Here is a 27,105-nt window from a genome sequence, read left to right on the forward strand (position 1 = left end):
TGTTTGATTTGTAATTTTCTATATAATAACCAATTGTATAGTTTATTAATTTCAAGAGTCATTGGGATGGCAAGGGAAAACCAAAAAAGGCGTCCAGCACATTGAGTGGACCTCCTGTGGCAAATACATGGGACATATGGACAAGAGTCACACAAGGAGGGAACATCTAAATTTATGACACTCCAGAGACATTTGAGTGTTGACTATTGTAATGATTGGAATGACGCCACCTGCTGGAGATTTACTGTAGAAGAGTTCCGCCCATGAAGTGAAGGTCTTTGAGGGCAAGACCAGGAGTCTTTTCTTTGGCGTCAGGAAGTGACGCGGGCTAGTGGGAGGAGGAAGGAAGAGACTGGCACTCGCTCTGACTCACTGGCCTTTGGACTCTGGTGGAGAGCGGAGCTAGAAAGGTGCTCTCCCTTTAATATATAGGAATCTAGGCCTTTCTCTCTCTTTACCAAATTCTTATTCTCCTTAATAAATGCTTAAAAGTCTAACTCTTGCTAAAGCTTATAATTTATTGGTGACCACTCATTAGATATTTTAGACAGTTTAGCTAGAATTTTAGCCCTTAACACTATAAAAGACAAGGGTAGGGATTATATGAGTGCCAGATAGGACCCTCACCAGTATACCACCATGAGTGTGTGTGTGTGTGTGTGTGTGTGTGTGCGCGTGCACATATTATTTGAAAGTTTGAACTCTTAATTTTAAAAAAGTTCCTTAAAGTGGCCAAGTATCTTCCGGACAGCCAGGTGAAGCCAAGGATAGTACACCTGGCTTAGTATCAGGAAGACTCATGTTTATGAGTTCAAATCTGGCCTCTTCTGTGTGACTTAAGCAAGTCAATTCATCAGGTTTGACTCAGTTTCTCATCTGTAAAATGAACTGGAGAAGGAAATGGTAAACCACTCTAGTATCTCTGCCCAAAAAACCCCAAATAGAGTCATGAAGAGTGGGATACAACTGAATCAACTGAGCAACAATCTTCAGTTAACTACTCCAAAGGCCTATTGAAGCAGCTCCAGTTATATCTGAATATAACCTAATGCCCATTTCAGAATTGGAAGGCATCTTGGTGATCATCTAATGCAACACCCAAAAGAATCCTCACTACAATATATTTCAAAAGTGGTCATTCAGACTTTTAGGGGAGAGTCACTACCTATCAACAGCATCCCATCTCACTTTTGGCTAGTTCAAGTTGCTAGGAAGGATTTTTTTTTTCTTTACATCAAACTTAGATTTGCCTTTCAGCAACTCCTGCTTTTGTTGCTAGTTCTGTCTCCAGGGATCAAACAGAACAAGGATAATCATCCCTGTATTTGCGGACAGCTATTGTCTCGTCTCTTCTCCAGGATCAATATCTTCAGTTCCTTTAGCCATTCCTCTTTTGGCCCTGAGCAAAGGATCTTTCACTATTCTAATGGCACTTCTCTGGACATTCCCTCATATATCAATGTCATTCTTGAAAAATCATATCCAAGACAAAATAGAGACTCCAGATGTAGTCTTACTAGTAGAAGAGAAGAGTGGGATTATTACTGATTTCATTACCTTTTTTGGCTGCCATAAGATACTGTTGAGTAATATTGAGCCTGGAGGCCAATAAAAAAAAAATCCCCAGATTATTTTCAGATAAACTACTGTCTAAGCATACCTCTCCAATGTAGTATCTGTGAAGTTGATTTTTTAAAGAGCCCAGGTGTAATAAATTATACTTATCCCCATTAAATTTCATCTGAAGAGATTCAACACTATTTTCTAGTCTGCCAATATTTTCTGGGATCTTGACTCTCCCCTCCAGTGTGTTATTGATCTCTCACAGATTTGTGTCATTTGCAAATTGGATGAGTCTGCCATAGTTGCCTTTGTCCAAGTCATTATAAAAACGTTGAACGGTACAGAGATACTCTACCAGAGTTCTTCTGCCAAGAAGCATTAATGACTATTCTTTGAGTCAAGCCATTCAGCTGTTTACAAATCTAATTGTATTATCACCCATTCTCCCATCTTTCCATATTTTCCACAAGAATTTTACAGGAAAGCTGTGTTTATTAACTGCTTAAATCTTGGAAGATTGTATCTGAAGCAGTGTTCTGATTTAGCAGTTTAGTAACTCTGTCAAAAAAGGAAGATAAGTTTGTCTTGGCTTCATTTGTCCTTGATGAAGTTAGACTGGCTCTTTGTGGGGGCCTCTCCTTTTCTAGATGTTAGCTAACCATCTCTTAATTCGTAGAAAAATTCCAGACTCCATTGTTAAACTCCAGCTTCTGCACTGTAGTTTACAGACTCTGTTCTTTGCCCTTTTTATTTTTGAAAATTTGGACATTTGCCCTTGTCCAATACTACAGTACTGACACCATTTTCTACAGTCTTTCTACAGTCTGCAGTGGCTCAGTGATCACACCCATTAGTATTTTCATTAACCAAGGGTGTAACTCCTTTACTTAATCAACACTTCATAAGCACCTTCTACCTATCAATGTAGAATAAAAGACAGGATTTAACAGCCCTTGACCTCAAGGAGTTTATATTCTATTTGAGGAAATATACACAGATGAGTAATAAAAAAAAATAATTTCCCAAGGGGAAGGCCTCATAGAATATGTCTCTTGAGCTAAATCTGGAAATAGGGATTCAAAGAGTCAGAGGTTCAAAGGGAATGTGCCCCAGGCATCTCTTGGCCTGTGCCAATGTCCAGAGGAGGAGAATGGAATGTCACGTCCAGGGAACAAGAAGCCCAGTTTGGTTGAAACATAGTGTGAAGGAAAATCAATGTGTAATGAACCTGAGGAGTAAGGCTGGAGTCAAATTTTAAAGGGCTTTACAAGTCAAGCAGAAGAGTTCACATTTCATCCTAGAGACAAGAAGGGGCCATCAGAACTTTTTTGAGAAGGAGAGTGACAAGGTCAGACAACTGATTCAGGCATGTTGATTTGACAGCTCCATGGAAAATAGATTGGAAAAGGATGAAACTAGAGGCTAGTTGGGTTGGGCCAAGTGACTTGAATTCAAATAGGGCAGATAAGTACTCTCTGATTATCACCTTAGTTATCTTGGGTATCAATTCCCTATTGACCATTAGTTCTTTTCTTTCTAATCCAGAGGTCATTTTCCTTGGCTGAAAAAAGCAAATAAAAATAAGAATCAAGTTCCCTCTCCTCTCTTCTCTCAAACAGCAATCCAGTCCTTTCTTTGAGCTTTCTCTTCTAAATATAGCTTAGAGGAACAATAGTTTAGCTTTTCAGTGATGGCCTAGACTCATCCTGAGTTGTTTTTGGTTTTGTTTTTTGGGTTTTTTTTAGTGAGGCAATTGGGGTTAAGTGACTTGCCCAGGGTCACACAGCTAGTAAGTGTTAAGTGTCTGAGGCTGGATTTGAACTCAGGTACTCCTGACTCCAGGGCCGGTGCTCTATCCACTGCGCCATCTAGCTGCCCCTCATCCTGAGTTTTAACAGTTCTTAAGCTATTCTTACAAATCTACTCCACACTTTTATTATTCATCCTATTACCTGCCCTGCCTCCATTTTGTGTGTATATAAACCTATACATATGTCAATCTATATATATGCAATCTGAGTTAGTTGGTAAATTTCTTGTACATCTGCCCCAGTCTCTGGATAACTCCTGGTATTCTCCCTCAATAGAATTGTTCTCTTTATGTCCTCTGAACTTTATGCTGAAAAATTTCCCATCCCTCTTGGGCTGAATTCCCCTGTAACATTTTAAAGCATGGGAGCATACCAGTTCTTCTTCCAAACTCCTTAAAATGTGTCCTCCCCAAACCTACAGTGCATGTCAAAGCACATCTGAATTTCCTCTCCTCTAACACAAATTCTGGGCATTGAATGGTCACTTCCTGCCTCCGAAGGCAAGTAATTCTTCCCCCTTTAGCAAGAATCAGACATAGAATTGAATTTCTCCATGTTTGTTTCCTTTAACCTTTTGGAAGGATGAAATAACTTTTTCCTTTTTGAGGCAATTGGGGTTAAGTGATTTGCCCAGGGTCACACAGCTAATAAGTGTCAAGTGTCTGAGGCCGGATTTGAACTCAGGTCCTCCTGGATCCAGGGTCGATGCTTTATCCACTGTGCCACCTAGGTGGCCCTGGATGAAATTACTTTTAATGCAAATCAGGAAATAATTAGCTACTCTGCTTCTCTGACTGAGAACTCCAGCAGATATCTGGATAATCTATGTTCTCTATCCCTACTATGTCATGACTCTTTCTCAGGTTTATGATCTTTCCTAAACTTCTCATCTATTTTTCCTTTCTGTAGAAGTAGTAGTCTGTAATATACTTTAATGGCAAAAACCACTTCTCCCAAATGTTGATCCTGTGCTTTTCTCCCCCAAGTTCATAATTTTATTTTCTCATAAAAGCCTATCTTCTTAATATATAACTGCTACCTTGTTTCCCACCCCCTCCCAATTCCTTACTACATCATATGAATAAGGTATGCCCCTCCAGAGCTTTATTTCAATCATGGGTCTTTTCCCACCAAGGTTTTAACATGCCTGAGAGGTCAAATTTGCATTCTGATTCACTTCATCTTGTTGTTTCAGTCATTTCAGTCGTAGCTGACTGTGATCCATTTGGGGTTTTCTTCGCAAAGATACTAGAGTGGTTTGTCATGTCTTCCAGCTCATTTTACAGATGAGGAAACTGAGGCAAACAGGGTTAAGTGACTTGCTCAAGGTCACACAGCTAGGAAGTATCTGAGGCCAGATTTGAACTCAGGAAAGGAGTCTTCCTGACTCCAGGCCCAGCACTCTGTCCACTTTGCCACCTGATTGCCTCTCACTTTACCTTATTTGTTGCCTTTACGTTGCATGTTTAGGTGTAGACATCTTGACCATGTATATTACAACTACTAGCTCCTTCCACTGGTTTTTATTTCCTATAAAAAGCCAGAGAGCTCAACTGCTATCCTTTCTACACTGTAGCTCTTCTTCATGGTATCTAGCTTGGTGCATGTACACAGGTAGTTTTTTTCCTTCCCTCAGCCTCCTTGTCTTTTCAATTTAAAGCCCTTTTGATTAGATTTGCAAGGCATAAGGCAATTACATTCTTATCAGGCTTTCTTAGGTATACTCCAGGTGTCTTGTAGCTTCTTTATGCTAAGCCAGACAACAGAAATCCAAATCCCATTATCAGATGCCAGCTGTTCATTTCTGTATTAACAGCCTTCCTACAAATACATATTTTTTGAAGCTCTATAACTTTAGCAAAATGTGCATGGATTAAAACATAATGTATATATTAAATACATGTATATACCTAAGATTCACTAAGACTTGTCTTCTAAGGATATTAAGCTTGGCAACTGTCTATTGATATAAAAATAAGGCCAGCTTGGAAGACTGAGTCTCATTAATGGTAACAGATACCCATGTACTAAACCTCCTTGATTCATAGCAGAAAATAATTAGGACTTAGCAGATTGTGCATAAACCTTTTATGAAACTCTAGTAATTCTCTAACACTATATTTGTATTATTCCACAGCCTTTGTCAAACACATCATGTCCATATAAATGGAACTCTCAAGGTAAAAGAGCATCCCTTTAATCTGCATGCTTTCTTTGACTTTGTCCTTTGTTTGAGGTTTATGTCTCTTACAGAAAAAATTAAGTTGGTTCTAATTAAGAACCACTATCCAAGAATACCAGCTATCTAATATGATTGTATTTTGAACTATAGTTTCCTTGCATTTGCATCTCCCTGAAAATATACTATGTGTTCTTGCCTTTACGTTCTTTTGCTTTCACCATACAAAGTTAAGCTTGTTATTGGTTAATGTCTTTAGTTAGAACTCAGTGCTACAAAAATCATGGATTCAAACTGAAGTAAATCAGATAATCTGGTTGTAGCCCCTAGTTCTGTCCACATTAACCAAAGGCTTTCCCCTCCGTGACAAAAATAAAGTATCTAACTGGTTATCAGGGGTAGCAGCTTAAATACAGGACAAGTATTTTAAAAATCATACAAACCCTGAAATATTAACTATGTACATATGAAGTACTTCCAATCTGTAGACAAATATACGAGAGACACTGACTGGTAAATAAAGATTATGCCCTGCTCCTTCCCTTCAGGCATTTACAATGCAAGGGAATGGGAGTTGGGGTTGGGGTAGGGAGAGAAATGTCACATACATAAATAACTATCATCCAAAATAATATAGGCTAAGTGCATAAAAGCTTATCTTCCTGATGATAGATCAGTGGTGCTTTTTGGTTTTTCCCTTATGAAGGAACAAGATTGGAAATTTTTTAAACTCTAAGTGTTTCTTGGTCTCCAGTACCATTTTGTTTCATATTGAATTTAACAAGCATTTTATTAAGAACCTTCTCTATGGCTGGCCAAGGCACTTATTGTGATACAAAGACACCCAAGGCACTCCTATCCTTGAGGTCTACTGGCTGTGTTAGAGCAGGACAGATAAGATAAAAAGGCAAATAATGATGCTATCAGAGAGAATAGGAGGAAGAGGAGTACAAAAGGAGTATGTTCACATTCAGAAATGGAAAGACATTGTCTAAGTTTGGAATAGAGGGGAAGGTAGCATTTGAACTCAGCCTGGAAAGACAGGTAGGATTTCAGCAGGGAGATGAGTGGGGATAACATTCCAGGAAAACAGAATCAGAGGAACCAGGTTTGGGGGAAAGGGGAATTAATTAACACATGATAATTAATTAAGAGGTTTCCATAAAAAGTTATGTGGTTATATCCTAATATTGAGAGTTGCACGCCCTAGATAAGATTATCAGAATTCATATGATTATTTTTTTTAAAAAAGTCAGAGGGGCAGCACAGTCTAATGGCTAGTGCAAGCCTTATATACAGGAAGACTTGGAATCAAGTCTTTACATCTGTTGACACATACTAGTTATGTAATGGTGGGTCAGTCACTCAAAGCCCAGTGGCCACTTTAAGATGACAAGTTACAAAAAAAAAAAGATTACAAGTTACAGATGAAACAGGAACTTGCATTGTTAAAGGGAATTTCTACACTAGGAGTTTACCCCCAATTAAGTTAAATACATAATTATATCATAAGCCTGGATGAAAAACAAAACCATTATGAAGGTCTGTCAGTGTCCTAATAGTTACTCATTTCTATGATGGACAAGATGAAATCACAGCCTAAAAATATGTACTTCCAAGAAGCACTAATTTCATAACCAAAAAATCTGTGGGATCTTATCTAAGGTTACCTTCATGCTATTCGACTTAACTCCTATAATTACCCATTTATTTACATGTCACTTCCATTAGAATAGAAGTTCTTTGAGGGCAGGCTCTGATTTTTGTGTTGTTTTTTTAAACTTTCTCTGTAATCCCAGGGCTTAACATCATCTATGCCTAGCTCTGTGTAAACACTTTAAAATGCTTGTTGATTTTTAAAGCAAATTACTTTCTCACCTATTCTCTAGAATGCCCAACAATTTTTGCTTTGTTGTTGTTGTTGTTGGAGAAAAAAAAGCACTACAAATCTAACTCCCTTTTTTTCTCTTCTTAACAGAACAAGTGATCTCTGTGAAGACTGACTGGAAACTAAGCCATGAACTTTAGGAACATTCATATTCAGCTCTCCAGATCAGTTGACCAACAAGGCAGGAAAAACCAAAGGAATTTGGACTATACTATACTGAAGGCCTCCCCAATTTTTTATGTACCTTTTTAGTTTTCCTTCTGAATCCTCAAGTTATGTTTCTACTACACAAGTCAAATGTTTGCAGAAGCAAATATCCTCGACAAAGTTTCTACAGGTCTCCAGTCGAAGTTATCTTTCTTTCGGTGTTATCCACCCTGGGTAAATGTGTACCCTTGAAAGAATCTAACAATCAATAAATCACTTTGGTCAGTCTCTGGTGGTGACATTGTTTTTGTTTTTCTTGTCATGTTCTGAAGGCAAAGAACAAAACTGAGTTTTTTATTTCATGAAATATACAGAATAAGGTTGCTATCAAATCCTTTCTAAAAGGGCAATTCGTTTTTATCTAAATCTCCAAAAGGGAAAAGCAAACTGGGGCAAAGAGATGACAAGGGAAAGATAGATCTCCGTTATGCCTCCAGTGGCAAAGTGAAGTTTAATATGAAGGTAATTCAAGGTCACTGATAAGCACCTGGAGATGTTTTCTCCCTTCTAGGCAAAACTTAAGGGGGGGGGGTCATGGTAGTGGAAATGGGAATCATGTGTAAAAGGGGTTAAATGTGTTCTCCTTTGTCTCCATAAATCAGAATTTGGAGCAATGGGTGGAAATTTCCACTCAGTGAAAGAAAAAACTTCCCAATGGTATTATCCAAAAGTAAGTAGACTCCCTTTGGAAGTAGAAGAATCTCTTCTACATGGAGTCTTCAAATCCATTCCAGGGGCAATTCTTGGCCACATATAGGCTCGATTAAATGACTTGAGCCCATCCAACTCTGTCTTTACACAAAAGTTTTTTCATTTAAAATGTCACAATTGGGGCAGCTAGGTGGCGCAGAGGATGAGCACTGGCCCTGGATTCAGGAGGACCTGAGTTCAAATCTGACCTCAGACACTTAACACTTACTAGCTCTGTGACCCTGGGCAAGTCACTTGACCCCAATTGCCCCCAAAATAAAATAAAATAAAATGTCACAATTAAGACAAAAGCAGATTTCTTGCATCTTGTGTACATAATGCTAACATTTACCTTACTTTTTTTTTTAATTTTTGTTTTGTCAGTAAAGTTCTAGATCTCTTGAAAGTCCTCAGGAGCTTTTTATCCCTCTTATTGAATGTCCTTGAGAGATAAGTCTTTAACATGTATCTTCAGCTATTCTCTCTGTTCACTTATTTCTCATTTCTTCTTCTTCCTCCTCTCCTTCCTGCTCCTCCTCCTCTTCTTTTTTTTTCTTCTTCCTCTTCTCCCTGACTGTCTTTTTCTATCTCTGTTTCTGTCTCTCTATCTCTATCTCTACCCTCCCCCTACCACCACTGACAGAAAAGATCCTAGTGCAAAAGCTTATTATTTCATTCATCTTTAACTCCCTCTCATAATGTATTTTTGTTTCCTTCTTTAGCATGGAATCAGCTTCTGAAATTTAATACTTTGAATATTTAAGACAGCTGAAGTGATTAGTGGCTTCCCAAAAAGGAAATGTCTCCATGACATCTGGGATTATAGAGCTCTAGAAATCACTTTCCTGCATTTGTCTCTTTGGGGAGCAGCTTTTTTCTGACTATTTGGGCCACCAGCCAACTCAGTGTTCCTGCCTTTGATGGCAATGGCCCCCAGGATTTTGTGGTCCTTAAATTTCAACTGCACTATACTGTTGTGGCAAGGGTATTAGTGGTATGTTAAAATAAACTCATAGGGATAGTTCAAAGAAACTAAATTTAAAGCATACTTGAAAAAAGAGGAAGAAAATTTCATTTTGAGAAGCATCTGACAATAAAAAGTGTCAATAACAAAGTAATTTTCAGTCCCTACACAGCTCTGTGGGCTTTTAATGGAAACATACCAGTGGGAAAAGAACTATCCATTAGGTTTAAAGTATTTGCAAAATGTCTCCCATTCAGGGCAGCTAGGTGACAGAGTGGATAAAGTACTGGCCTTGGATTCAGGAGGACCTGAGTTCAAATCTGGCCTCAGACACTTGACACACTTATTAGCTGTGTGACCCTGGGCAAGTCACTTAACCCTCATTGCCCTGCAAAAAAAAGTTTCCCATGCTACAACCTATTGTACAAGAAAGCTGTGTCTTCTATTCGGGTTGCAAATTTAAAGGTCTCTAGTTTTAGATATAGACCCTTGTCCACTGAGACCTTATAAAACTATATTAATCCCCCAGTGGAGCAACAGCTTGTGCTATTACTATGTGACCTAACCTTATTAAGTTACTGGATCTGAAATAGCTATAACTCAAGCAATAGCAGGTGCATCCGAGAGGAAGGGTTGGGACACTGATGATCATTTTTAACATTGACACCAGCTGGGGCAAGTGACAGGTGCTAGGTTTCCAGTTCTTTAAAAATAATTTTTTTTTTTTAACTCTTGGTGAACAGGCAAACATCTAACATCTTTGAAAAGTGTCTTCAAGGGTTGGACAAGGTGCCTTCTAATTCTGAAAACCTGTGATTTTATGAAGGCTCTTTCAGGCAACGAGGAATTGACTTGCTACTTCTTTAAATGAAATAATATCACTCAAACATCCTGGGTCCTAAGCGTCTTTGACTATAAAATGAGTGTTAGATGACCTCTAATGTCCTTTCTAGTTCCAAATCTATGATCCTGTGGCAACCTGCTTTGTCTTCTAGGTGTATAGTACTAGTTCCTGGTACCATGCAGGACATTTAGTAGATACTAAATAAATATTTGTCAACAGCTTTAATAAATAAAAAGTGGTCAGTAAAAGTAATCTTGGGTGGAGGGGGGAACAACAATATACATTAAAAATGCGCAAGCTTTATTAATGCTTCCAACAGAGGACCATTTGTAAAAGTAAAAAGTATTTGATATCTTTGTATAAACTACAACTCATTGATTACACAATCTATTAACAAACAAAGCCAGATCTTTATTATGACTATAAAACTGGGGCACCCACTCTAACCAGTGAGCTCCTCAGAAAGGCTACAACCAGGTTCAAGGTTTTCCATGGATTCACACCTACTCAAAACTGTAGCTGAAGAAATCCTACCAGTATGTCTACATTTACTAGTGAGCCAGAGGAAAATAATAGTTGAAAATAAAGGCATTTAAAGAAATAAGATAGGGGGCAGCTAGGTTGCGCAGTGGATAGAGCACCGGCCCTGGAGTCAGGAGTACCTGAGTTCAAATTCGGCTTCAGACACTTAACATTTACTAGCTGTGTGACCCTGGGCAAGTCACTTACCCCCAATTGCCTCACTAAAAAAAAAAAAAAAAGTTAAAAAAAAAAAAGAAAGAAGATAGTGAAAACAAATAAAGGGGGCAATATAATGTCCCCCACCCCTATAAACCAAATATGGATACCATCTGTGGAAAGATTATGAAGGGCACACACATAGGAAACATGTGTGGCTGAAACAAACAAGTAGGTCAACTCACACCTCTGATGTTTAAGGGTTACCATTTGTTGTTGTTCAGTGTTGTCCCACTTGCCATGACCCTATTTTGGGGTTTTCTTGCCAAAAATGCTGGAGTGGTTTTCCATTTCCTTCTCCAACTCGTTTTACAGATTAGAAACTGAGGCAAACAGCACCAGATGACTTTCCCTGGGTTTGAGGCAGGATTTGAACTCATGAAAAGGAGTATTCCTGACTCCAAGCCAGTTCTCTATCCTTTACACCATCCAGTTGCTCCCAGAGTTACCACAGTCATGTGCTAAATGATACAACTTCTGCTGTATTGGCTGCATGGATCATCATGATCTTTACTGGCCTGATAGTTCCTGAGGTTCTCTCTGCTACCCCCTTCTTGGTTCCATCTCTGAAGAGAACCTTTAGTCTCTCTCAATTCTCATCTGATAAGATGAGGTGATTAGAAAGTCCCCTATTGATAGCACTTTAATAAATTTTAATAAATTTAATAAATTTTTTGATAGCTTTAAGCCACCATACCCTGCCAAGCTCATTGGAATAAAACCCAAATCCAGTGTCCCCCACCTTAGATAAGATTAAGTCTATTCTTTTAACTATCATCTTGAGTAACAACTCAATAACTTTGGCCCAACTCCCTATTTGAAAGTAATAGATAGTTCCCTTTAACTACAGTCAATTCCTAATTGTCAAGTTCTGTTCCTATTTAAACCCTTTCTTAAAGGGTTACATTGCAATAATCCTTAAAGGAGACGTATCTATAACTATATGGATAGGCATATAGATATGTTATTGTTGTTGTTAAATACTTTCAGCCATGTCTGATCCTTCATGGGTCCATTTGGGATTTTTTTTTTTGGCAAAGATATGGGAATGGTTTGTAATTTCATTCTCCAGATCATTTTACAGGTGAGGAAACTGTACAATATAGAAAAGAAGACATTGCTGTTCTCTCCTTTGCCCCAAAATCTTATGGTTCTCTCATGCAAATAAATGGGTGTGGGAAAACAGAGAATAAAAGAAGGTAGAACTGGGCTGCAAAGAGGTTATTGCTATGCATTTAAAATACTTTATTCTAAATCCCTGCCTTAATTTCCAGTTGTGGTCAACAACAATCCTCCTAAACTTTAAGCTTCTCTAGTAAGTGGTGGTGGATAGAACACCACTGGACCTGGAGTCAGGAAGACCTGAGGTCAAATTCATCCTTTGACAGTTACTAACTGTGTGACCCTAGTCAAGTCTCTTAACCCTGTTTTCCTTAGTTTCCTCTTCTGTAAAATCAGCCATAGAAGGAAATGGAAAATTACTCCAGTATCTTTGCCAAGAAAACCCCAAATGGAGTCAGGAGGAGTCATATACAACTCAACAACAGCAACAACATTCCTATCTAACGTTTATCTATTAAAATAGTTTTTTCAGAATTATGAGGAAATAAATGCATAATTCCTTAAAAATCATTTTGCTATTTCATTTCTTAACACTGAAGAGTTTGCAAACAGGCAAAGTCCTTTTAAGAAACAGAAACCTAATTTGTAAACTATGGGATAAAGCAATTCCATGTCAATGTCACCCATTAAAAAAGGAAAGGTAACAGAGAAGAGGGCTTTTTTGGAAAAAAGGTACAAAGATAAAATGAGATGTGGTCACTGCCTGAATTAAGCTCACAAACAAGTCATGTAAACAGATAACTATAATATGTAATAATATGTTATTAAAAAACCTTAGAAAAGTAAGAAATAAAGAGCTATGGCATGAATATACATGGATGGAGAGTGTTTCCTATCTGCCCAAAATAATATATAGAAGGAAGAAAGGTATAATAAAGCTGGTGTTAAAATAATAATAATAGCATTTATATAGCACGTTAAGGTCTCGATCCAAAATGTGGATTGAAACCTTAGAACCCATAGAAATAAAATAATCAGGCAGGTGTTTGGTTGTTCAATGGCTGAAAGTTTCATTTTGAGTTGATTGATAGAATATAAGCTCTTTGAAGGCAGGGACTATTTCATTTTTGTCTCTGCAGTCCTGAAACACAGCATAGTGCCCAACACTTAGTAGGTGCTTAATAAGTGTTTGTTGATTGATAGGGAGGAAAACAGAGTTAATAGCTAAAACTATCTTACCAGAACAACACCTATCTGTGCTTATGTAGTTCAGTTTCTTTAAATCCTCCTCCATCTGCTACTTCTCAAATTATCACAGACCTCAAAGAGATGTTAGCTAACATCTGGGGTTTTTTTGTTGTTGTTTTGTTTATCATTCTCTCATACAGATCAGTTGTCTAGCTCTTACTATTATTTAATAAAGCTATATTTTATAGAAAAATTCAAATATAAAAATACAGATTTTATCTCTGAAACATCCACTATACATCCAATTGCTTAGCTTCCACTTTCAGACAAAGCACCACTAGTAGCAGGTGCCAAAATGCAGGCAAATCGTATAAGGAGGAAATAATCAAACTCTTAACAAATCCCACCAGTTTCAGTGATGGCAAATGTCGCAAGAATACTATGGATCTTATATACTTTTTTTGTGTGTGAGGCAATTGGGGTTAAGTGACTTGCCCAGGGTCACACAGCTAGTAAGTGTTAAATGTCTGGGGCCAGATTTGAACTCAGGTCCTCCTAACTCCAGGGCCAGTGCTCTATGCACTGAGCCAGCTAGCTGCCCTCTTATATACCTTTTAAAGTTAGATTTATAGTTTTTTTACTCTAATTTTAATTCCAATGGGTGCTTCTCTTTTATCCAATCCATTGCTACTCTTCCTTCCTCAGGTACCATTTACACTTCAAGTCTTCACAAGAATGTGATCTCTATACCTTCCCCACAGACATTTTGCCTCCCAGTAAAACATACTGATTATTAACCAAATAAAAGATGAAAGGCCCAGCAATTCAGTTCTAGCTCAACAGTCCCAGTTCTGCTTCTCCTATTCTTAGTAATTAGAAAAGTCTTAAACTTTGTGATTTTGTCTTTGAAACTAAACACTTCCAGGTATAAGCTTTATTTATGACATATTAAAATCAACTTCCTGGATCAAAGAGAAAGGACTTATAAAAATGGCTCATAAGGTTTCCTGGACATCAATGAGGAAAGTGTAAATAAATCAGAAACACAAGCTTAATTTTCCTTGAAATTCATATGACTTTATAGATGAAGAAAACTCAGCAATATAGAGATTGCTTTTTTTGTTGAGAGCCAGCTTAAAGAGAGTTAGTTAAATATAGCTTCCCGTTTCCCTGAATTCAACTTGAACATTTGCTCAACAAAATAAAAAATACTGTAGTGATGTACCAGGTAAACACAAAGATATAAAAAATGAATATTAACTGTAGTAAGTTTTTTTTTTTGTTACATCAGCTAGATATTGCCTTATTTGAAGTTTTAGTTAAGGACCTGAAAGAAATAGTAAACAATGAATTAATGGAAGAGAAATAGAAGATATGAAATTGTTGTTTCCAAGTTGTTACCAGAACCATTAAGGAAAATTGATTATAAAAGTTTAGGTTAAGTGGCAGCTTGGTCAAGAAGAAGAGGGGAGAGGGAAGCACTAGATGGTAATAATAATACTAGTAATAAATATTTATATAAGTGCTTACTATGTACCAGACATTGCAAAATTCTGTTTACAATTATCTCATTTGATATTTACAATAACCTGGGGAGGTAGAACAAAAGGTATGTTTGGTATCTTTTATTACTATAGAATGGCCAAGTTTTTACATTTATCTCTTCCCCCAGGGTTCTCTGGTACCCTTAAGGGGTTTGGATATGTCACTGATTATGTACTCACAATTTTAGAGGGTCCCTAGCACCCCAGTTCCATTTAACCACTTAATAGTGAGATTAGCTTTTTACAAAGTAATATTTACTTTAAAGGCATAGCAGAAACAAATATTCCCTGGCCCCAACTTCTAGGGATGGAAGAAGTGTAATCTCCCCACTTCATCTCTGGAAAGGAAATAGGGATTAGATTTAGATCTTAGCTCAGTTCCTACATAGCATTAGTCCCATCAAATTCCAAATCTAAAGCCCCCATCTGAGATTTTTGCCTACTGGGCCAGCAGCAACATCCAGCCTAGAACCCTGGCTCCAAAGTTGCTGAGGCTTGAGCCCCTAGGTCTTCAAACTCCATCCCTTCTTCCTAGAAATGAAAAGGACAACCAAAGAGCTAATGGGAGTGGAAGGTGGTCCTTCCCCCCATCTGGCATAGTGCATGGTACTCATGCTATAGATAATCAAGGTCTTCAACCCTACATGTTACAGGAAAGAAAATGGAGCTGTCCTTTCATTAGGTAGATTCATAGATGCAGCCGGTTCTGGCTACACGGCCAATGGAAATAGGAGCACAGAAGGTCTTCTCCCAAAGAAGTAAATCCCAAAGCAGGTCCTTAGTGTCTCCTACATGAATGCCTCCATCCTAGATGATCTGAGCATGCATCAAAACCCCATTACAAGAAACTATACAGATGGAAGGGGTAGTACAGGTCCTTGGTCTCCAGCACCTAGCACCATACCTAGCACACCAATACTCTCCATGGAGTTTTCTTAGAAAAGATACTGGAGTAGTTCACCATTTCCTTCTCCAATGGATTAAAGCAAATGGAATTGAAATGACTTGCCCAGGGTCATATAGCTACCAAGTGTCTGAGGCCAGATTTAACTCAGATCTGCCTGACTCCAGGCCCAGCACTCTGTCCACTGAGCCACCTAATTGCCTCCATATAACAGGCACTAAATATTTATAGAATGAATGGAGGAATGAATAAAGAGAGGAATCAAGAATAATCAATATAAGTTCAAAAAGGCAGGCAGCACCAGGGAGAGCCAGCAGGGAGCCACAGCAAGATTCCTAGAAAGTAGAGTATAGAGTGGTAGGGAAATCTGGCAACAGGCAAGTAAGTAGAGGTCTGACACTAGGTAGAAGGCATCTAGCTGTAGAGAACAGCAATCAGAGAGGGAAGACTCTAGTCCCAAGGAGGAATAAAATTAGCATGACAGGATTCTGGCATCAGAGAATTTAAGAAATCAATACCAGAGGAATCAATACCAGAACTCAGATCCCTGAGGTATGCTAGAAAATGTGGATTTGGTCGTAGGGAACAAAGCAAGGAGTGGTTACATGGAGATTAAGCCAAGATTTGGGGGTCAGGCTTAGCCTACTGAATGGGGATGAAGGGAAGTAAGTGGGACCATTCACTGGGATTAAAGTGATGTAGCATCAGGGAGCCATTTCAGACTGTTACTCACTATGTCACAAATTATTAGAGTTGGAAGCAATTTCAGAAGTTACCAGGTCCAACATTCCATGCATGCATGATTCCCTTCTACAATGTTTTTTTTTTTTCAGAGCTTCCAGTATTGGGGAGCTCAGTCTTTGACAATAGAAGTCTATCTCATTATTTGGAGAGCAATTATGTGCAGGGAAGTTTTCCCTACATTGAACTTAAATAAGCTTCCAGATAACTTTGGTGGAAATTTCAGATCCAATTGTCACCAATAAGCTGTGTGACTTCCAGGAAGTTATTCAAACTCTCTAGGCTGCTGGTCTTTAAAAAAAATTAAAATTTTTAAAATAAGTGACTTGCTCTTATAGAGACAGCTGGAGGCTCAGTGGGTGGAATCCTGGGTCTGGGGTCAGGAAGACTGGAATTCAAATATGGCCTTATAAGCTGTGTGACCCTGAGCAAATAACTTAACCCTTGTTTGACTTAGTTCCCTCAACTGAAAAATGGCAATAATAATTGCATTTGTGTCTCAGTGTTGCTCTGAGAACCAAATGAGATAATATTTGTAAAAGCACTCAGCACAGTGCTGGGTACTTAGTAGCTACTATATAAATGTTTATTTCCTTCCAGTTCTGGCATTCTATGATTCTATAATATGCAATTCTGAATCAATTTAGAAAAAAATGATAATATGAAGTTTGCACATTCAGTGTTATAAAGCCTGAAAAATGCAGTGAGTCATGTGCATGGAGAGAATAATGGAAGCCATGAAATAGTATGAAATGACCATGAAACAGAGGAAATAGAGAGGACATAAGACAAAATCCTGGGAAACACCCATATTTTTGAGATGGGAAGAAAATGATGAGGTCATTGAAAGATAAATAAGTAGTCAGAGAGGTGAGAAAGAAGCCATGAGGGCACAATGGAGCAGAAGGCAATAGAGAAGAGCAAATGAAGAGGGAGAGATGAAGAGGCCTACAGAGAGGTTAAGGAGGATGAAGACAGGAAAAAAAAAAAAGATTATTGGATTTGGTGATGAGGAAGTCATTAACAACTTCAATAAGCTCTATTAGTAGAATAGTGTGAACAAAAGTGTGACTGCAAGAAATTAAGGAGTGGGTAGGAAGGAAGTTGGAGTAAAGGGTGTAAATTATTTCTAGGAGTTTGACAATGAAAAGGAAGATGAAAGAGACCAGAGGAAGAGATATGGGAGAGGTTGAGCTTTTTCATTTTTAGATTAAATATTTTTTTAATTATCAAACATTATTTTTCACTCCAACTACCCCCTTTGCCTCAGGAAAAAAAAACCATTAAAACAAATATTTATAGTCAAGCAAAACTATTTCCCATATTGATCATGTCTGAAAATGCATATCTCAGGTCAGCTAGGTGGCGCAGTGGATAGAGCACTGGCCCTGGAGTCAGGAGTACCTGAGTTCAAATCCAGCCTCAGACACTTTAACACTTACTAGCTGTGTGACCCTGAGCAAGTCACTTAACCCCAATTGCCTCACCAAAAAAAAAAGAAAGAAAGAAAATGCATATCTCATTCTACATATTGACTCCATAATTTCTCTGTCACATGTCCATCATATAACTGAGGTGGGGAGCATTCTTTATCAATGGTCCTCTAGAATCATAATTGATCATCGTGTTGATCAGTTTCTTAAGTCTTTCAAAATAGTTCACAATGGTGTTATAGAATAAATTGTTCTTCTGGTTCTGCTCACTTAATTTTGCATCAGTTCTTAGAAGTCCTCCCAGTTTTCTCTGAAATTTAATGGCATGCCATTAAATTTATATGCCATAATTAGTTCAGCCACTCTTCAATTAATGGATACCCTTTTCCTTTATATATCTTTGCCACTACAAAAAGAGGTCTTATAAATTCTTTTGTACATGTAGCGCCTGTCAACTGGCCTTTTTCCAGAACCAGTCTCTAACCTATATATGGCCAAAGCTGCACAAAATAGGCCAGAGATAGGTGTCAGGAATTAGAAAGTTCATTTTCTAAGTGAAGAAAAAGACTTGCAAACAAGGTGGAGCTATGGAAACATATGCTGGGGTCCCTATCCCAGTGGGGGGAACCAAGTAGTGTGGGGAGATCTCAATATTTATACTACTGGCTAGCCAATGAACTGTAACCCTGACAATGAGGGGGCAGCAAGCATGTGACAAGTTTGATTCACTGCAGGACATTCCAACTTTGTCCAGTGTTTGTCTTTGACCAGAGAACACCTGGTGAATTGTGTGACTAGCCCAGAGGTCAGATTATCTAAAGGGTGATGGAAAAGGATTGTTGTCCTGCCAAGCTCAGGGCACAGCTTGCTTGCTGGGCCTTAGCTCTGGAAACAGGGAGTCTAAATTTCACTCTGTCACATCTTTTTCTCTTTTCTTTAATCTCTTTGGCCTAGTAGTGAAATTGCTGGGTTAAAGATTATAAACAGACATAGTTTCTTTGGGGGCATAGTTCTTTCTTTCTTTCTTTTTTTTTTTTTTTTGTGAGGCAATTGGGGTTAAATGACTTGCCCAGGGTCACACAGCCAGTTAAGTGTTAAGTGTCTGAGGCCAGATTTGAACTCAGGTACTCCTGACTCCAGGGCCAGTGCTCTATCCACTGTACCACCTTGCTGCCCCAGGGGCATAGTTCTAAATTGCTTTCCAAAGCAACTGGACCACTTCACAACTCTACCAATAGGCTGTTTTCCCATAGTCCTTCCAATGTTTGTCATGTTCCTTTTTTGTTGACTTTGACAGTTTGATGAGTATGAGGTAGAACCTCAGATTTGCTTTGATTTGAATTTCTCTAATTATTAGTGATTTGGAACATTTTTTCATATGGTTATAGATAGGTTGTATCTTTTCCCCTGAGAACTACTTGTTCATATCCTTTGACCATTATCTATTGAGAGTTGGTTTTTATCCTTATAATAAAAGATCAGCTCCTTGTATATCTTAGAAATGAATCTCATTTAAGTGACCTTTTATATCTATGTGACATATAGTTTGGGAGTTTACCTTGGTATATAGTGTGAGGTATTGGTCTTAACCTAATTTCTGCCAGACAGCTGGCCAATTTTTGTCAATATCTTAGCCTTCCAGCTATGGTCTTTTGATATACTGAACCAAAAGCTACTAGATTTGTTTGCTTAAGTAGGTTGTGGACCTACTTAGTTCCACTGAACAACCTCTACTTTTTGATCAGTACCAAATTGTTTTGATAATTACTGCTTTTGAGTATAGTTTGAGATCTGACATTTCTAAACCCCCTTCCTATGCACTTTTTTCCATTATTACTCTTGAGATTCTTGACCTATTGTTCTTTCTGATGATTTTTTCTAATCCTATAAAGTAGTCCTTTGATAAGTTGATTGATATGACACTGAATACCATTTTTATTATATTAGCTTGGTCTATTCATGAACAATAAATATTTCTCCAATTATTTAAATCTATCTTTATGGAAAATTGAGGATGTTTTGTTTTGTTTTGTTTTAAAGAAACAGGAGGCCTGAGTGTGGTTATATGCAAAGGGAAAATACAGAGGAGAAATTTAAGAGACATTGTTTTTGTTGTTCGTCCTTTGTTCTGGAAAAGGACGATGACATCAGGATGATGTCATGACTTACAGTAAATTGGATTTAAGTGAGGGAGGACAGTGGAAAGTCACCATCCTTACTCTCCTCCAGAGCCAGCTGGGTCCAGTGGCAAGATATAGATCAGAATGACTAAAGAAAGCCCCAGATGTTTAAGGCAATTGGGGTTAAGTAACTTGCCCAGGGTCACATACCTCGTGTTTTTGGTGAGATTTGAACTCAGGTCCTCCCAACTTCAGGGCCAGTGCCCTGATCCACCATCCCATCTAAGATAAGAAAAGATACATAAAAGAGAGGGAATGATTGATGAAGTGAAGTCATAGGGTAAAAAAGAAGGGGATGGGACAGAAGATACATGTGGAGGCAAGAAGGAAGCTTGTCTTTAAGAATGAAGAGAAGGGGGGTGGCTAGGTGGCGCAGTGGATAAAGCACCAGCCCTGGATTCAGGAGTTCCTGAGTTCAAATCCGGCCTCAGACACTTGACACTTACTAGCTGTGTGACCCTGGGCAAGTCACTTAACCCCAATTGCCCCGCAAAAAAAAAAAAATATATATATATATAAATATATATATATATAAAGAATGAAGAGAAAAAAATATATATATATTTATATATAAATATATATATATATTTATATATAAATATATATATTTATATATAAATATATATATATATATATAAAAAGGAAGCTTGTCTTTAAGAATGAAGAGAAGGGGGGCGGCTAGGTGGCGCAGTGGATAAAGCACCAGCCCTGGATTCAGGAGTTCCTGAGTTCAAATCCGGCCTCAGACACTTGACACTTACTAGCTGTGTGACCCTGGACAAGTCACTTAACCCCCATTGCCCCGCAAAAAAAAAAAAAAAAGAAGAAGAAGAAAAAGAATGAAGAGAAGGGAGGTTAGTAGGATGTGGAGTTTTTGAGAGGTAGAAGAGGAACTTTGAGGAAGCTCAAGCCTGAACTGACTGTTATCCTTGTCCTCTGTCTCACTGTGCCACAGTATAATACAATCACCCCTAGGAATGTTCAATTGCACTTGACCCCCATACAGCTGTCTTCTGTGTTATCATGGAGTGACCATCTCCAACTGTTTTTGCCCCAGTGACATTATTTCATAGCTATAGCTCTGAAAAGGGTAAGGGTTGTAATTGAAGGCTTGAGGAGGAAAGAGAAGGTTTAGGGTGGTCCCAGTAGTCCTCATTTAAGCTTCACAGTATATCGCAGTAGGAAGAGGATTGGACTAGGGATTAAAAGGCCTGGTTTCTGGTCCCAAATCTCCCTTTCGCCAGATGTTTGACCTTGGGCAAATCATTTACCTCTTCCCCCCCTCAGCTGCCTCAACTATCAAATTAGTGGGTTGAAGTAAGGTCCCTTCCAGCTCTAACACAGTAGGATATCTACATAAAGACAAAAAATAGTACAACTCTTAAAAAGTAGCATAAGAGTACAACATTTACTCCAATTCTAACCCAGCACTTCTTTCATTTTAGTTATTGAGACTTTTCTACCAATCCGTAGGAAAAAAAAAAAACAACTACTTTAAAAAAAACAAATCCAACCTTGAATGACCACCAGATCATTTCTTTGAAAACTGAATTCAGGTAATCTGAATCAACTTTACAATAATTTTAATTCTTTATTCATTTCTCCCTCTAGTATGTTTTTATTTTGTGCCATGTAAAGTTGAAAATGAGATGAGTCTTTGTGAGAAGTGGGAAATTTTAAGAAATATATCAAATATTATAATCTAATGATTTTTAAATGTAAATCCTAGGTCAATCTGAAAGGACCCTGGGTAGGTACTGTAAAGCTGGGATTGCTTCATGGCACACAGGCAGAAATTCAGCCTGTGTGAAAGAAGCCTGTGCCTAGTGGCCCAAGTTTGGAGCATCACTTGAAAGCTTATGCTGAGATCATGTTCTACAGGAGCTTTGCCACACCTCACCCCTGGGACACTGATTTTCACCCATTTGTCTTTCCTCCTCCAGTGCCTATACAAGGGTAGATTCACCTACCTACCTAGACACACAAAATGGGCTATTCTCAGCTAAACATCTTTACATGTTCTTTTAGCTCTGGTCTGTACTTCACTGTGTTATGATGTTATTTGTAGTACCCAGGGCTCTGATTTCATTGGTGTAGAGAATTTTCTGTATGGAAACTCCCTCTACCATGGCAGGTCAGCATCTACTCTACAACTTATTGTCTTAGAGTTGGCTAGGGTGCTGAAAATGTAAATCACTTGCCTTTGGTTACAAAGGCAATCTATTTCAAAGGTAGGACTTGAACACAAGTCTTCCTGAAGACAAGGCCCACCCTAAATTCACTGCATTAAATTGATTCTCAATTTTGCTGCTTCTCAGATCAGTAAGTGCTATATATGAATATCTCCCGATATTTCTACAAAGGATGTAGAGAACAGGAAATAATTATGGATGTCAAAATGCATCTCACAAACAACAAATCTTGAGTGCATATAAACAAAACATAGCTATATGTTTTACATACTAAATTTCCTCATTATGTAAACAATAGTTACAAAACAGAGGAAAGCATAATTTCTTTGTGTTTGGCTTCCAATTTAACTAATTAGGACAAGTAGGAAATAATAGTATGTTTAGTATTATCTGAATTTTTATAGAGGAGGAAACTGAGACAGAGAAATTACATGATTCATTCAAGGTTATGTCACTGAATGGTGTCAGAGATAGGATGGGAATTCAGGTCTCCTGATCTTTACTGTGTTACATCTGTATGTGGGGGAGTGTATGTGGCATAAGAGCAGTGCTTATATTTTATGTGCAACCAGCTGTTCAGCATTGTGTGTTTCTTTGGGGTTATTCAAAATTCATTTTCAAAACTACAACAAGCATTTTTTAAAAATTTGGTTTGGTTTTCTCTATATTTACATTGAAAGATCTAAGTGAGAGAACAGAAATAAATTTGGTGTTTATCTACAAATAATTTTTTCAGGGATCAAAACCATTTTTTTTTTTAACTGATCAACCTTCTGTGTGTGTCCCTGTGGTCTCCCATTTACTCAGGTCTACTTCTGACCTTGAGCCAGATGGGATTAGCCTCAATAGCTTACTAGATAGACAGGTGTTCCCTATTCCACGAAAATCAAACACTACAAGGGAATCATTTCAGAAAAGAAAAGAGAAAAGACTTGGGCTCTTAACAGGGACTGGGAGAATTTCAAGGGCAGCGTACTTGAACAGGCAGAGAAAAGCAGTTAGAACTGGTCTCTAGTGACTCCCTGTGGTATATGAAGGGAAGAACAGAAAAATCAGGCCCCGGCTCCTCTCCATTCCTAAATGATGCCATTGTGATCTCTGTGAGTTTTTGGTAGAGAGAGAAAATGATCATAATTCAAAAGTACAGAAATGGGTTTTGTCCTTTAAAAAATCACAGAGACCAAAGTCTAAAGCCTTCACTTTTACAGTTGAGGAAACTGAGGTCCTGAAAATGATTTTTTGCAGTTTGTTATAGAGCAGCCTAGGGTCATTCAGGCAGGACATGTCAGAATTGGACATGAACCCAGAGCTTTCTTCCTGAGCCCAGGACAGGTCAACTCTGCTGCCTTTATATGGTATTATTGGCTAAATCAAAAGCACTAGAGGCTTTATTTTGATGGAAATCTTTCTGATTCATTCAATATTTTAGATGTGAGAGTCTGTCACTGACAGATAAAACCCCAAAATATTATACAAAACATAGAATGCCGTTCTCCTGGCCATTGATATTGAGGCTAATGGTGTGTCTCCACCTCACGCTCCTCTCAACCAAACCAGGGGCATAGTTGAAAACCTACAGGCTATTCTGCCTCCATCCCCTGGGACAAGACAGGGCAGGACTTTCTCCTCTTAATCTCTTCCAACTGATACCTCCTCCTTTTGTTCCTCTAGAGAGTGGAGAAAGGAAATGTATAGGGGAGATAGGGGAAAGAAGTAGCTCCCGACAAATGACCTCAATTTTCTCAGTAAACTAAGAGGTGACATCCTCTGCTGAAGGAGGGGAGAGGAGAAAGTGAAACAGGCTCCAAAGGAAAGAAGATTTGGCACAGCCATGGAAGGGAAAGAGATAAAACCAATTAGGGAAGAAAAAAAGGATTGTCACACATTTAAGGCCGGGTTGAAATAAAATAACCTGAATTTGGAATAGCCAACTTCTAGAACAAGGTATCTATACTCATTTCCTCCACTTTCTCACCCTTAACTCACTTCTCAAACCCTAGAAATCAAGCTTGCATTAGCAACATGTGACTGAAACTGTGCTCCCCGGTGATCACCAAGAGTCTCTTTTAGTGCTTATTTAAATGTCTTTTTGCTCTCTCTCTCTCTCTCTTTTTTTTTTTGCAGGCAATGGGAGTTGAGTGACTTGCTCAGGGTCACACAGTTAAATGTCTTTTTATCAGTCTTCATGCTTCTTGACCTCTCTGTAGCACTGAACACTGCCAGTCATCCCCTTTTCCCTGGATTCTCTTAAGTTTTCATGAGAGTGCTGTCATGATTCTTTTCATACTTGACTGGGGAATCCTTTTTTGTCTTCTTTGCAAGATTGTTAGCCATCTCATGCCCATTTCAATGCATTATATGGTTCAGTCCTGGGACCCCTCCTCTCTTTTCCCTCTATACCCTGTTGGTATCTCATCAGGTCCCATAGTTTAATTAACACCTCTATTCAGACAATGGCATTAGCCATAAGAACTCTAGTCCCACATCATTAAATTCCTTCTGGACATCTCACACTCAACATGTCTATCACAGACAGAACTTAACATCTTTTCCCCCAAACCCACCCTTCTGCTAACTTCCCTATGTAACCCACAAGCCCATTGGTATGGGACTCTCTCTTTACTGATCAAAATGAAGGATCTGCCCTATGTGAGGGGTGGAAAGCTCAAGCTTTCACCACTCAGTTCCCTTTTGGAGAATTTGAATCTTCTTCATGACATTCGGTTGCTTCAGGTACTCCTCGCTTCCAGCTGTGAGAGGGAAAATAGAAGAGACCAAACCCACTTCAGATTGCCGAAGGAAAAGACTCTAAGAAACATGGGGCTAGCAGTCTCCAATATGTCCTTATTCCCAGCTTGCTACTCTAGAGACCTCGGAGAGTTTTCCTATGGGTAAGATCAAGGACACTCTCTTGTTTGAGTTATCTCCCAGCGGGAGGGCACCTTCACTCTTTTGTTTGGTATACATTCTTCCATGTAAACCTTCTGTTTTTCTATTATTTGGATTAATTCGTTTCTTGGCTATTTGCCAGGTGTGTTCATTGTGAAACTGGTATTAGGTGGAGAAAGCTCGAGCCTGGGATAAAGAGGTCGGTGCCCCCACTTCCCCTCCAAATGATAAAGTTAGTTCAAAACTGAGCATATTCTTTAGAAGAAGCAGACTGAGATAATTGTAACCTGGTACCCTCTGAGGAGGACAAAACAGTGACCTCCAACTTCAACCTTCTGCTTCCCTCCTGGCAGAAATAAAAATCTCCCTTGAAGAAGAGGGAAAGGGGGTGTGAAGAGGATAGTGATGTCTATTCTGCCTCCCTTTGAGTCACACACATGTGGGACCCCCTCTATTGCTACACCTATTTCTATTGAAGGCACCACTACCTTCTAGTGGGTGACCATAGCCTAGGACATATTTTCGACCTTTCGCTCTCATTCATTGCCCATTACTACCAATCAGTTGCCGTGTTTTATGGATTCTACCACATCATCTCTCACATCCAACCCAATCTCTCCATTCATACCACAACCAACCTATTTCAGGCCTTAATCACTTTTTACCTAGAATTGGTCTCCCTGTATCCAGCCTCTCCCCTCTCTAATCTACTTGCCACATAGCTGCCAAATTGACATTCCTAAAGCACAGATCTGATTTTTTTTTTCACATTCTTGACAAAGGATCTTCAGTGGCTCCCTCTTACCCATAAAATACAATCCAAACTCTTCTCTTTGACATTTAAAACCCATTCATCATTAGACTCCAGCCTCCCTTTTTAGGATGATTAAGCATTATTCCCTCTTAAGCACCTTATGCTTTATCCAAAAAGACCTACATGTTGTTCCTTGTACAAGACTTTCCTTCTGTAACTTCTGTGCCTTTAAGCCAGTGATCCCTCACAAATGATTCTTTTTTTTTTTTTTAGTGAGGCAATTGAGGTTAAGTGACTTACCCAGGGTCACACAGCTAGTAAGTGTTAAGTGTCTGAGGTCAGATTTTAACTCAGGTCCTTCTGACTACAGGGCCAGTGCTCTATCCACTGTGCCACCTAGCTGCCCCTACAATTTCTAATTTGTTAAACTCTCCTGAACCAATCAACAATATTGTTGAATTGTCTATATAAAGATGTGAACCTAAAAGTAAAAGGTTTGCCTAAGAATGTCTGGAAAAGTTGGCCCCAACCAAATTCCCTATTGTGTTTTTACATTCCATATCTGGTGATTCTTGGATTTTAAAGGATAAGTCTAAACCCTTCTCCAGGTCCTGGTTTTAAAGACATTCAAAGCAGCTCTCAATTTTCCTTCTTTTAGTCAGGAAACCTGATTTATTAAAAAATATATAAATTGCTTCAAATCTATAATTGGGAGAAAAAAGCTTTCTCAGTAGACTGACCTATTATTCTTGATTTATCTTGGGCTGTAAAATGAAATTCTATTACTTTACCCACATGATTATGCTTTAGAAAGTCTGATATGCAACAGAACACATCAGCCATTGCTTCTACATCAGTCTCCCAGATTAATTGGCACAGTATGTATTAGATTGCACTTTACTGGAGCATTAAACTGAACTTTCTATTACCAAAATCTGTGGATCAGAAGCACAATATAGATTACTTCATAAACATTTCATTTCTCTACCTAAAGTAGCAATGACTGGCAGGCCCAATCTTAAATCAGAGCATTTGTAGTAGGACAGGCAATTGATAATCTTCTAAAGCAAAATACAGTTAAGAGTGAAAGAAGGAGAGGTATAAAATGCACATTGATATTTCTTTGACTACATAAATACCATAAAGGAGAGTGCTATTCACTTCTGTTGAAATTTTTTTTAAAAACTATGATTATCTTAATTATTTTTAAAGACAAAATCACATTGTTGTTTCACTGAGTTGGGGTATTTAAGGGCAGTAAGCATTTATTGATATGTAAGAGATTTATACTTGAACCTTATGTGAATATTATTCACAACCCAAGAAAATGACAA

At 38.4% G+C, this 27,105-nt stretch overlaps 1 protein-coding gene across 2 annotated transcripts in view; it reads left to right on the forward strand.

Moving 5' to 3' along the window:
* MYL1 (myosin light chain 1) overlaps positions 1-7,876 on the forward strand; it is a 32,985-nt gene extending 25,109 nt beyond the window's left edge. For both annotated transcript variants that reach the window (XM_043998971.1, XM_043998972.1), the window contains exons 6-7: positions 5,512-5,554; positions 7,532-7,876. In XM_043998971.1, coding sequence (XP_043854906.1) covers positions 5,512-5,540 — 29 coding nt within the window. In that variant the 3' untranslated portion in view covers positions 5,541-5,554; positions 7,532-7,876. The remainder of the gene's footprint in view (positions 1-5,511; positions 5,555-7,531) is intronic.
* Positions 7,877-27,105: the final 19,229 nt, after the last annotated feature.

Source organism: Dromiciops gliroides, chromosome 3, assembly GCF_019393635.1.
Source record: "Dromiciops gliroides isolate mDroGli1 chromosome 3, mDroGli1.pri, whole genome shotgun sequence".
In the NCBI taxonomy this organism is placed as follows: Eukaryota; Metazoa; Chordata; class Mammalia; order Microbiotheria; family Microbiotheriidae; genus Dromiciops; species Dromiciops gliroides.